The sequence below is a fragment of the Lepidothrix coronata genome, unplaced genomic scaffold (assembly GCF_001604755.1).
Source record: "Lepidothrix coronata isolate B3197 unplaced genomic scaffold, Lepidothrix_coronata-1.0 Scaffold1, whole genome shotgun sequence".
In the NCBI taxonomy this organism is placed as follows: Eukaryota; Metazoa; Chordata; class Aves; order Passeriformes; family Pipridae; genus Lepidothrix; species Lepidothrix coronata.
In genome coordinates this window covers 4,063,473-4,074,555 of record NW_016690181.1, presented here as the reverse complement: position 1 = coordinate 4,074,555, position 11,083 = coordinate 4,063,473, and the positions used below count along the sequence as shown (strand labels likewise).

General features: G+C 44.3%; 1 protein-coding gene across 2 annotated transcripts in view; it reads right to left on the bottom strand.

Annotated features, from left to right (window-relative positions):
- Nucleotides 1-30: 30 nt before the first annotated feature.
- CUNH11orf49 (chromosome unknown C11orf49 homolog) overlaps nucleotides 31-11,083 on the bottom strand; it is an 84,831-nt gene continuing 73,778 nt past the window's right edge. For both annotated transcript variants that reach the window (XM_017806942.1, XM_017806953.1), the window contains 5 exons: nucleotides 9,910-9,995; nucleotides 7,366-7,561; nucleotides 5,371-5,480; nucleotides 2,112-2,175; nucleotides 31-1,603 (listed from right to left, as the gene is read on the bottom strand). In XM_017806942.1, coding sequence (XP_017662431.1) covers nucleotides 1,423-1,603; nucleotides 2,112-2,175; nucleotides 5,371-5,480; nucleotides 7,366-7,561; nucleotides 9,910-9,995 — 637 coding nt within the window. In that variant the 3' untranslated portion in view covers nucleotides 31-1,422. The remainder of the gene's footprint in view (nucleotides 1,604-2,111; nucleotides 2,176-5,370; nucleotides 5,481-7,365; nucleotides 7,562-9,909; nucleotides 9,996-11,083) is intronic.

The window sequence follows — 11,083 nt, the reverse complement described above, 5'->3', positions numbered from 1 at the left end:
GGGCAGCCCAGAAGACCCAGATGCAGCAGAGGCCTGACACAGCGTGCTTTATTGCCGGGCTGTCACAGCCACTCACCGAGCTGGGAAAGAACACATAGATCATAAATAATATAACTTACAATAAATAAATAATCCCTCCCACTACCTCCACAGGTGGAGCTGTGGTAAAGACTGAGCAGTAGTTATGGAATTCGTCTTAAAGCAGCTCCAGCATATGTTGAATCCACAGCAGAGGGCTGGTACAAGCTTTGGGTTACCAGCTCCTGGTGGCCCATGTAGCAGCACTTTATGATCAGGAGGAGCAAGGAGGCTCCCAAAGACACACGAGAAACTGAAGTTCCCCAGGAAATAACTAGTCTGTGCAAGCTGGGGCACAGGAGCTGGGCTAGACAAAGTGTTTGGATCTGTGGAAGTCAAACTGCAGAGCTAGTTACCATTAATGCAATGCTACGCTACTTATTTTTGTAGTTGTAAGGGCTATGTGATGCTGCTACAACAATGCCAATATCTACAAAAAACCCCAGTTGGATCTCATTTGAGAACTGCTTCCTTCTCCCTTAGTGCTTCTGCCGACCCAGCCCTAGCAGGTGCTCTATATACTTGCAAGCCACACCACCTGTGGCCAAGGAATTTAAAGACTCCCTCTCCTCCAGTCTCTCTGAAACTCACCATTCCAAATGACCTTAATATGCCGTTGGAGGCAGTGGGAGACTTCACAGAATGGAACTCAGCACAGCAGCAGAGCCTGAGAGCACCATGCAGTACTTACTGCAGTCTAGCTTATTTGCTGTATTTGCTTTGGCCAGTCTTGGACACATGGAGGAGAAAGCACAGAGCAGACACAGCTGGCATGGCAATATCTAAGCTGCCCTTTTCTAGGAACTTCGGGAATTTCTCTACTTTTGATCATATGCAGCTGCAGCTTTAGTGGGAATAATTACAGTGGAACACAAGTGCAGAGCTGCTGCTGGCAATTTAACCACTCTGTTGTCTGGGCCAAATCTGAACAGAGCTACACAAACAAAACACTGGCAAGCGGACTGTGCTAGTGTTCCCACTGCTTCAGTACCTGCTGAACCGTGAGGGAGAGCCCGGTGAGAGCATACCCAGCTGTTTCCAAGTGGCAGCAGAGCTGGCATCTGCTGACTGGTCTTGCCTGCCAGCAGGGGGAAGCATGACTCTGCAGCTGTAAATGGCTTCTGCAGAGGAGCTATTCTTGCACAAATTTGGAGCTAGGAAAAATGCAAGCTCTTCCTGGGAAAAGATGGGTGAACCTGATACTGGGGACTAGCACAGCCACACGCACACACTGGTGATGTAGACAGAACCTTCCGTCAGAGCAGATGCTCTGGGAAGAGGTACTGTTCCTCCAGTGGGTTCTGGAGAAACCCAAGATGGGAATGGTGCCCACCCTCACAACCTTCAGTTTTCAGAGGAGTCAGTTTCTTCATTGGAGCCTTCGCTCTCAGCATCCATTTTTCGCCGATGGTGTAGAGGTTTCCAGGGTGAGTTAATCCTGGGTAAATTACGGACAGGCACATTAGCTGTGTCCCCGCTGGAGCTGGCAGGACCGGACATGGAAAGCCCTGAAATCTGAGCTACCCTGAAAGAGAAAAGACAAATGCTAGGCAACCTGACTTGTCGTTTCCAACCTTTACCACAGCACTTTTGGAGTGAACCTGGGAGGCAGACTTACACTAGCACAGGGATGGAAAGATGTTCACATCACAGAGGGGGAACACCTTGCACTGGTACATCCCAGACATACCGTGTGAATCTTTTACTGTTTAAATATATCTTCTGATATGAGCCTATGTCCTCCAACACTCCTAGTTTTCACCATCCAAACAAAATTTCCCTGTTCATTAGACTGCTGCTTCCTCTCGGTCCCACTTGTCCCCTCTGTTTCTGAAGGCTCTTCTAAGGATTTTGTTAGGTGCACCAAAGCACCCCAAAAAAGAAACCCTCCCTGCTCAGGCTGCTTTTTTAGCTCCTCTATTGTTTTATAGTAAAGCAGAGGAACAGGGACAGTACTTTATTACACTCTTCCACAGCATGCTTGCTACCTTTAATCCATTGCTTTACCTCCTAGTTTAGGCAATTCCACTTACAATTTCTCAAGTTCCTGGTCCATGGCAGGGTCCAGAAACAAGTCTCCTTTATCTGGTAAAGCCCCTGGGGAAAGAAAATCGATGAAAGAAAGTATCAGAGCAGATTTAGGGTGTTCATTTTTAATGAAAAGTGTTAAAGTCATAGCAGCATCCCAGCTCTGTCCTGCAAGACAGAGAAGACTTCTTACACCTATTAGAGAAATGGAAACAATATTGAGGATCATAGACAGATAAAGAATGATGATTCATTTTCTGTGCCTTTCACACAAGCTGTAGCTGAGCTCAGACTAAATGGGGGGCAGCGTCAGTAGTCTCACTTCTCACAGCCCTAAGTATTGGCAGCTTTTGTTCATTATACAAAACTAATGACTACTGACTGTCAGGGAGATGGCAGTCTGTCAACTTTAGGCTTTTGCTCATTGCCCTATATAGTCACCAGTCCCAGATCCTATCAGAGCAATAGATGTGGTGGTGTCGGTGCCACAGCCTGAAACATGCACTATACCACCCAGGGAGATGTATATTTCTGTGCCACCTGCCTTTCTTGTGGTGCACTGAGGTTGGGGATCAAAACACTCCACCAATGTAAAGCTATTGCTTTCCTTGCAATTCAGGAAAGTCAGGCCTGACTCTGGTGCACATTAAGTCTACAGGAGTAAGTGTGGATGAACTGTGCTCTAGCATTGCTTGTCTGGGTGTGAGCATGAATGGCTGGGCCAGTATTTGGGTACCCCCTGTCAGTATAAGATCAGCATGCTCCTTTTCACATTAGGAACCCTATTCAAGATGAAGGATGTGGTATAGTTCAGGACTAAAACAGCTGGTTGACCATCCTTACCCTTCTCTGAAAGGACACTGGCACCTCAGAAGAGCCCAGAAAGGAAGATGGGGCCCTTAGGAAAACCCTCCTTCCTAATTTTTTAACGAACTCCACCTTGTGTAGGGGTCACGTGAGGGTATGATCAGCCAGCACAGAAATTATAAGAATTGCCTACCAGAGCCTGGACAGTGCCACTGCACACCAGGACCAAAAAACCCCATTTGGTAGTCTGTACCAACAGAGCAGTGAAGAAGAATGCTCTTGTTTTTCAGGAGACCTGGGTGCTACACTCAATACCTTTGGGAAGGGGCTTTGTACTCCCTGTGAGGACACAAATCTGTTTTCTGGCCCTGGCACCTTTCCCTTGAAGGAGCAATGAGTGTGTAAAAACTAGAATCAGTTTAGACCAGAACTGAGTCTCCCATTTTCTCTAGTTCTTGTCTGCAAATGAACAGGAAAGCCTGGCACCGCAACACAGTGTCAGGAGGTCTAGGCTAGTGTCCCAGCCTCCTTCCTTTCATGGGCTCAATTAAAAGAATAAGCAACTAAAGCTTAACTTGTTTCTGTATTTGCAGAATGCACAGTGAGGTCTCTAGGGCACAAGAATTACTTGGAAGAGTCAGTAAATAGTACTTAGAAAATTCACAAATCAACACAGACATTGGAGTTACACTGCAGATTCCAATCTGCCTGGCAAACTCATCAGCACTGCCCCAGCCTGAACAAGCTGTTTTAATCCCTAGCCCTCTTCCTCAAGAGGGGCTACTGGCTTTGTGAGACCAAAGAGAAGGCAGGCAACCTGACCGAAACCTCCTTTGCCTGAAACTGCTTTTGCTGAAGGGCTTTAGGGAGCTTGTGATCCCCTACAGACCAAAGACTATTGAAATCACCCTTCAGGAGAGATTAAAAGACACCAGGAAAAGAATCCTCCTTTCCTTGCCAAAACACTAGCACCTGTCAGACTTGTGGCTGCTGCCCCTCCTCTGAGAGAGGCCTCAGCAGGAGGCTGGCAGAGGGCCAGGGGACGGGCCCACATTAATGGAAACGAAAACCCACACACTTTGTAGATGGCACAATGGAGGCGGTGGGCAGGTTTTTTTTTCCTTTTCATCTGTTTTCTTTGTGCTCAACTAGAAATGGATTTCATAGGGCAAAGGAAAAGAAAGATTTTGCTTTCTGCCATCCAGGCATCACCTTCCTCCCAGCTTCCTAAGCTTGTTTGCAGAGGGGATTGCAGGGCTGTATTCATCCACTTTTGATATATAATCTCCATGTTGCTGTGTAAGCAGCTCTGCCCCAGAGGACCATTAGCAGCTCAAATAGTTTGCTGTAAGAGGGGGCTCAGCCAGGGAGGGCACACTTTTACTGTACTATGACACACACCTGTGCAAAAGAAGCAGCCCTCAGGCAAAGTACACCTTTCCATTGAGTTTTGTCTTTGTAATATAGGGACTGGCACACATTCAGGCCTAGAAGTAGAGGAAGAGAATACCTACTCAAAGACAGAGAGACTACTCTTGATGGCCAGATGATTTGCTGAGTGCACATGAGTGAAGGAAGATGAGTGTTTGGGAACACACTCAGCACACACCCCCCCCCGGCTCTCCCCATTTAAATGTACTTCCTGGATACAGCCTTGTGAAACACAAAAAGCCATTTCTGTTCCCCTTTGCAAGAGGAGGAAGTAAGCAAGGCATATGGGGGACATATGGAACTGTGAGTCTGAATTGTGTATGCTCCCCTTTGCCAATGCAAAGGGGGCTTTGCACTGCTTCCTTGCTCTGAACTAGCACAACATGAAAACAAGCAGTGAGATGCTGCTTGGTAATCCCTGTGGTTCCCACAACAGTCTAGTACAGATTTCTTTGCAGTTTGTGTTTTATCATACCACCAGATTTTCAGCAGGATTGCTACTGGCAAGATCACACTGCCTTGAGGGAAGATGGGGACAAGCTGGGAAAGACTGGGCTATAAGCCTTTGAGCCAAGGAGGTCTTCCCTCCTTTTCTTGTAGAGAAGAGCAGCCATTTAAAATCTGTGGAAGCACAAAGGGCTAAAACATAGGATGGGACTTCAGTTCAGTATGGTCGACACCAGCCAGACACCTTACTTGTCTCCTGACTAACTCTGCCCAACTTTTACAGCCAAATATGTTAAAACAACAGTTCTGCTAAAATTATCAGTTATTCAAGAGGCAAAACATTACTATCTTAGGGCAACATTTCATATCTAATTTTATCCTTGAAGAAGCTCCACAGCTTCAAGTAGACAGTAAGGCACAGTGTTAGGTTTTTAAAGTTAATCCATCAACAAAATGATGAAAAACTTTCCTTTGCTCTCTTCCTGACAGTGTAAAATGTGGGGCATAATTACAGAGGAAATTCCACAGAAATGCAGAATGACTGAAAATCTAGAGCTGAATCACTCATGGGAGTCTTACCTAGGGCTCGATTGATCCCCTGATCCTTTGCAAGCGCCACAAGGAATCCATAGAAGGTCATTCTCTGTGCATTACTCAATATTTCCTTCAGAAGAGCAGAAGGTGGACAGCTAGGAAAAGAGAGACAAAGAGGTCATCTTATCTTTTAAATTATAATCTTTTTTTTTTCTAAGACTCAGCTCAAACTGGAGAAATAAACCCTTTTACCTGTTCTAACACTGTCAAGTTTCCTTGACTCAGTTTAAAACAAATAGGCACCAGCTTGCTTATTGAGCTTTGCACGTGCTCCCTGTTTGCTAAGCAAGATCTTCGAGCTGGGGTACATCCCTAGGAGCAGTCTTACCTGTCTCCATTCCAAGGACAGGGAGAAAAACCTAGATTCACTCAGAGGCACACATATCCCAACTCTTAGCATGTTCTTTCAAAAATCATCTGGGAAATACTTTCTTTTAGAAGTCAATAAACTTTCTCAGAATCATAGAAGTGTTAAGGTTGGAAAAGACTTCTAAGATCACCAAGTCGCACAGTTAACCCAGCACCACCATGTTCACCACTAAACCATGTCCCTAACTGCCACATCTAAACATTTTTTGAATGCTTTAGGGATGCTGTCATCATCCTTTTATCAGTGATAGTCATCCAAGGGGCAGGAAAACCTCTCCAATGACAGCCTAAATATGTCAGAAAATGTAGGGGGCGTGTTTAAGGTACAGGGGATGTACCAGGGCAAGAGTGCCCGAGGGAGCATGCGCCGACATAGACAACCTTATTGGTCAAAGAAGTCACATGGGTTTAAGGGATAAAACCAGCGCCGAATTTGAAATAAAACCTCTTTGTTCACCACCTCATGAGGAGCTTGTATTTTCCTTATTATATAAGGACATGTGCCCCTACAAGAAAACAATATTTAGGGTTTTAAATTGACACGTTCCCTTCACCTACACTCACCTTAACCCCTGGTCCTGACTTATAAGCAATATCTTCATAGTGATTCTTGCTGTTGCCCAATACTGCTTAAAGGATTTCATGCAAAATCACACTGCCTCATAAAGACCAAGTGTTGAACAGTCAATGGTGTAGTGTCACCCTGAGAGATGTGGGTCTGGGCTGGTGATCCCTTAGGCAAAGGTGGTTACCAAAGCCTGGCTGAGTATTGAGCTACTGGATGAAAGGCTGGGAACGGCTCCCCTCACAGTGCTGTGCAAAGCCTGACTTGCCAGATAGGCTCACAGCACCCTTCCCATCTGAAGTTCTCAGGACACACAGGGAATGTAGAGCTTTTGCCGTTTAAAAGAACAAAACAACCTGTTAACTCCATGCTTAGATACCTATAGCAGTGGACAGCAGTTCAGGAGTAATTTTATGTATCACAAATTTGGATTCAGGCACATTAAGCAGAAATCAGATGGAACTTGTGTCCTGAGTGATTTTGTAGATCTATGCCATGACCTTCTAGGAGGGTGTGTACTTGCTACCTACAAGAAACTATGAAGAAAGAGTTTGTCAAAGCCATACAATAAGGTCCAGTATTGCTCCATCCTCTGCTGAACTAAGGCTAGTCTTGTGCCTGGGATCTGTAGCTGGAGACCAACTCCATCACAGGCTCAGGTACAGACTGGCAGGATGAACTTGCCTAGGTACTAAGGCTTCATACTCCATCCATCCCAGTGGGCCTTTCTTGGCTTCAACTCCCAAGAACACAACTGCACTTGTTTATCTCCTCTAGCTAACTCATAATGGATCTCTCCTTGATGAAAGTGTCAATGCAGAAGTGAGGAGAGCAGAGACCCAAATCAATCCATTACTTCAAGAATCAGCTCAAATCCCATGTTTCATTTGGTTTAAGCTGTTCAGCTATGATGTTTCCCTTCGTACTTCTCCAATGAGATCCAAGTTACAGCTTGTTCAAAGTCCTGTATTTCTTCACAGCTCCATCCTTACAAAGGGTTTCCAGAGACAGAGACTTCAAATTTGTGTTTTAGACTCCATTCATACCTGTATTTTGATCTGTCACACAAGGACTCCAGGCACTGGTAGAAGAGAGATGCCTCTACCCCTTCGAGTGGGTTGCAGTCATTTGGGGGTTGGCGCTGCCGATGTTGCCCAGAGGATGATGTTGGCACAATCACAGTATTTGGATTCTTACCAGCCAGTAGATCCTGATAAATGCCAGCCACACTTTCCAGGAATTCTGAAAGAACAGAAAGCGACTTAAAACTCAGGGCTATAACCAGCAAAGCATCCTCCTGACCTACCAGAGTTTGGATTAAACTGTCATTCTGTGTTGTACATAGCACCAACAGGAAATAAGCACAACTCTACAGCACCCTGCTTATTCAGATCAGATATTAGGCAGGCCCAAACAGCCATTTCCATAGAAGTTCCTGGCTTCTTTCTGTCAGGATGATTATGAGAGGCCACTCCGTTGAAAAAGATTCTTCTGAAGGGTACAAAGGTTAGCTAGCACATGGATAAAACAGTGGAGTATGAAAGCTAATGTCAAACACAAAACTAGTTTGCAAAGTCTAAAATGTTTTCCTTCTCCATCTCTTGCCACTCATCATTTAAGAACTCATCCAAGTTGGGAGCAAACTATAATGAACTGCAACAAGAGGAAAGGGAGCAAGTTAGTTAGGGTTCCAGGCTGTATCCCAGCTTGCCTCTGTGCTGCTCCAAAGTAAATATAATACAAGATCTAGAGGGAGGGCCAGGGCAGGTCAGGGCTGGAGTTGGCAGAAAGCCTCTCCCCAGGCTCCTCATACTACCCACTGTTTACTGCAGGAGTCTAATTTTAAACAAGTTTGTTTATGGATGTGGTCAGCAGTTTACAAATCTAGATTCCATTTGGAGTGGTTTGCATGTGTGTGGGTTGGTGGGAGAGCGTATGACAGGCTGTGTGCGTGCACCATGCCTGAGTGAACAGGACAGGGATGGGATCTTTGAGTGTGTGTACACAAGAACAAGCTCTTGAAGACTAAAGTGGTATTTAAGTCTTAAGGGAATGAAATGTAATTCTGTGTGTGAGGTGGGTGGAGAGGAAAGTCAGGATGTCAGCAGGCCCTGAGGCTGTTGCTGAGGTTCTCCAGCTCAGTGGAAATATTTGTTATATCAGAGAAAAACTTTCCAAACACATTTTCTGTCCTTGGCTAATGGTTCTGCCCAACAAGCCTGGTTCTGCCCAACCCAAAATCATCATTTTCAACTGTTTGTCTACAGTGAATTGCTATGGATAGAATTGTGATATGCATTGGGGAAGTATATACAGAGAAGTAATGAGAAAAAGAGATTTTTGCATTAGGAATAGCAGCTGAGTCTTAACTGCCAGAAAGATGGGAACTGACAGGTTGGATCAGATCAGCAGGCCACCCAAGTTTACACAGGCTATGTTTACCACAGCTTCTAGTCAGTGTCTCCCAGTACACAGACCTGGCCCGTTTTGCCTCATCGAGGCCAATTGTGAGCTACATCAATCAGAGGGAGCTGTTTCAGTGGGAGCACACAGAAATCCATGAGTTTTATGTTAGAAGGTGCAGTATGCCAGGAGGTGAGAAAGTGGCAAACCAGCAGTCCCCAGTGCTTGGGAGCATATCTAACTTTGATAAAGGAAATGCTCATCCAAGTTTCTCCACCTTTTCTTCTGAATTGAGTTTAAAAATATCTGGGGATTTTTCCAGATGTATATGTGTGGGTGAGCATTTGTAAAATATACACATACACAAACAAATATTATTTGATTTGTACTTTTCCTGATAAAAAATTTTAGTAGTATCCCATCTAGTTAAAACTCCAGCTGGTGAGAGAGAGGTAGAATATAACAAATGACCAACAATACGAAGAATGTTCACATGCATTATCTGTTCATTTTCCTTTCCAACTAGGGGCTTTCAAGTCAAACAAGAAAGGTGGTTCTTCATGGGACAGGTGCTAAGCCTGTGCAACTCTTTGCTAAAAGGTATCATGGAGGTTGCAAATTTATGTGATTTCAAGGGGAGGCTGGAGAAGTTCTTGGTAGTGGAGTCCTCTGGGGGTTCCTAAACCTGTGGAAACTATATCCAGTTCAGAAACTATCTGAGCTGAAACCAACTCATAGTTGGGCAAGTATTGGGGGGAAGAATTGTATCAATTTGTCCAGTTCCTTTTCCTTTCAAGGCACCAGCTGATGGGTTTTTCCTATCCTGTCTCCAGCACAGTTGAATAATTTCCTTAAGGAAAGGAAAAAAAAAAATTCCTAGTAAAAGTTAATTGTTAGGTGTTAACACAGTCTAGATAAAGCTGGAAATTTATGTCTCAAGGCTAAGACAAATACATGCCTAAGACATAACAGTAGCAGGTATCTTGTTATTCACAAAAATTTGGAACCTACTCATGAAGCCTGCTAATCTCTTGACATCAGTGATGCCTTTCATCAGTAGATTCTATTATCTATATATTTTCTGTGAAAAAAACATATCCTTTCAAGTTTCAAAAAAGTGCAAGGATTGGGAAGCTGTAAAGCTGCAATGCTATACTAATGATGGTCAGCAGCTTCCCAGCATTTACCTGAGTAGTAGAACTGGATCTGGAAAGCAAAGAGGAAATCAGAAAAAGACATCAGGCAATCCATTGCATCATCCATCAGCACAATCCTATGACAAGATGAGAGAAACAGTTTAGCATCTACAAAAGAACTTAAGTCTGTAACCAGGAGCCCCAGCTCTAGAGAAAGTGCAGCCATGGAACTGTGCGCAACTGAGGATTGCCAGTGGCCCAGTATAAGAAGTTAGGAGAGAGGAATAGGAACACCCACTGCTGCATGGATGTGGATGCCCTAATACCAAATGAAGGCAGCTTAAGAACCTGAAGCAAGGAGAAGATCCTGAATGTCAGTGCTATCACACACTTCAGCAACAGTGTGAACAGAGCAGTGTGCCATGGATGTCAAGCATTCAAAGCCTGGTGGACATGATGGAACGAATGCTGGCATAAAAACTGCAAGGCTGGTTCATATGACTATATAGAATCATAGAATATCCTGAGTTGGAAGGGACTTACGAGGACCATCGAACTCCAACTCCTGACTAACTGTGACTACAGACAGGACAGTTACACAAGTAGTAAACTGGTATAAGCAGAACGGGTCATGCTATTTCTCTGTATACCAGAATTCATCAAATTGAGATACTTTTTCAGATTCATAAAGATAACTACAGTTGCTAATTCGCAATCTGTGGTCAAACAAATCTACTTGACTACAGAGGAAATAACATTGCACTAACAGCACCAATCAGCTTTCTAATTGCACACTGAACATCCTATCCTCCCCTCCTGATAAATGAATCAGTCTCTTTTCATATCAGGTCTATCATTTGACTATCAGGTCAAATTTCATGGCAACTGAAGACTTCTTGAACAAGTGACAATGTCCTCTTTCTCCCTGCTAAGTCCCAGGTGCATGCAGGGAGCTGCATGCATCCCTATTTTGAAGCATACTTCTTGAATATGGAAAATATCAGCCACAGGCCATAAAGATGAAATATAAGTGATAGCAAAGTGCAACTCCTTTCAGGAAAAAAATCTGTGGATTTCAGAAGTAAGTTAGGGCAAAAGTTTTCATAAAAATGAAAACAAAACCAAGGCTCTGGTCACTGCCACTACATAAGGATTAAAAGGTCAGTCTCTGAAGTGGGGAAAATGACATCTATCAATGACAGCTTAGACTGTAAAACAGAAGAGC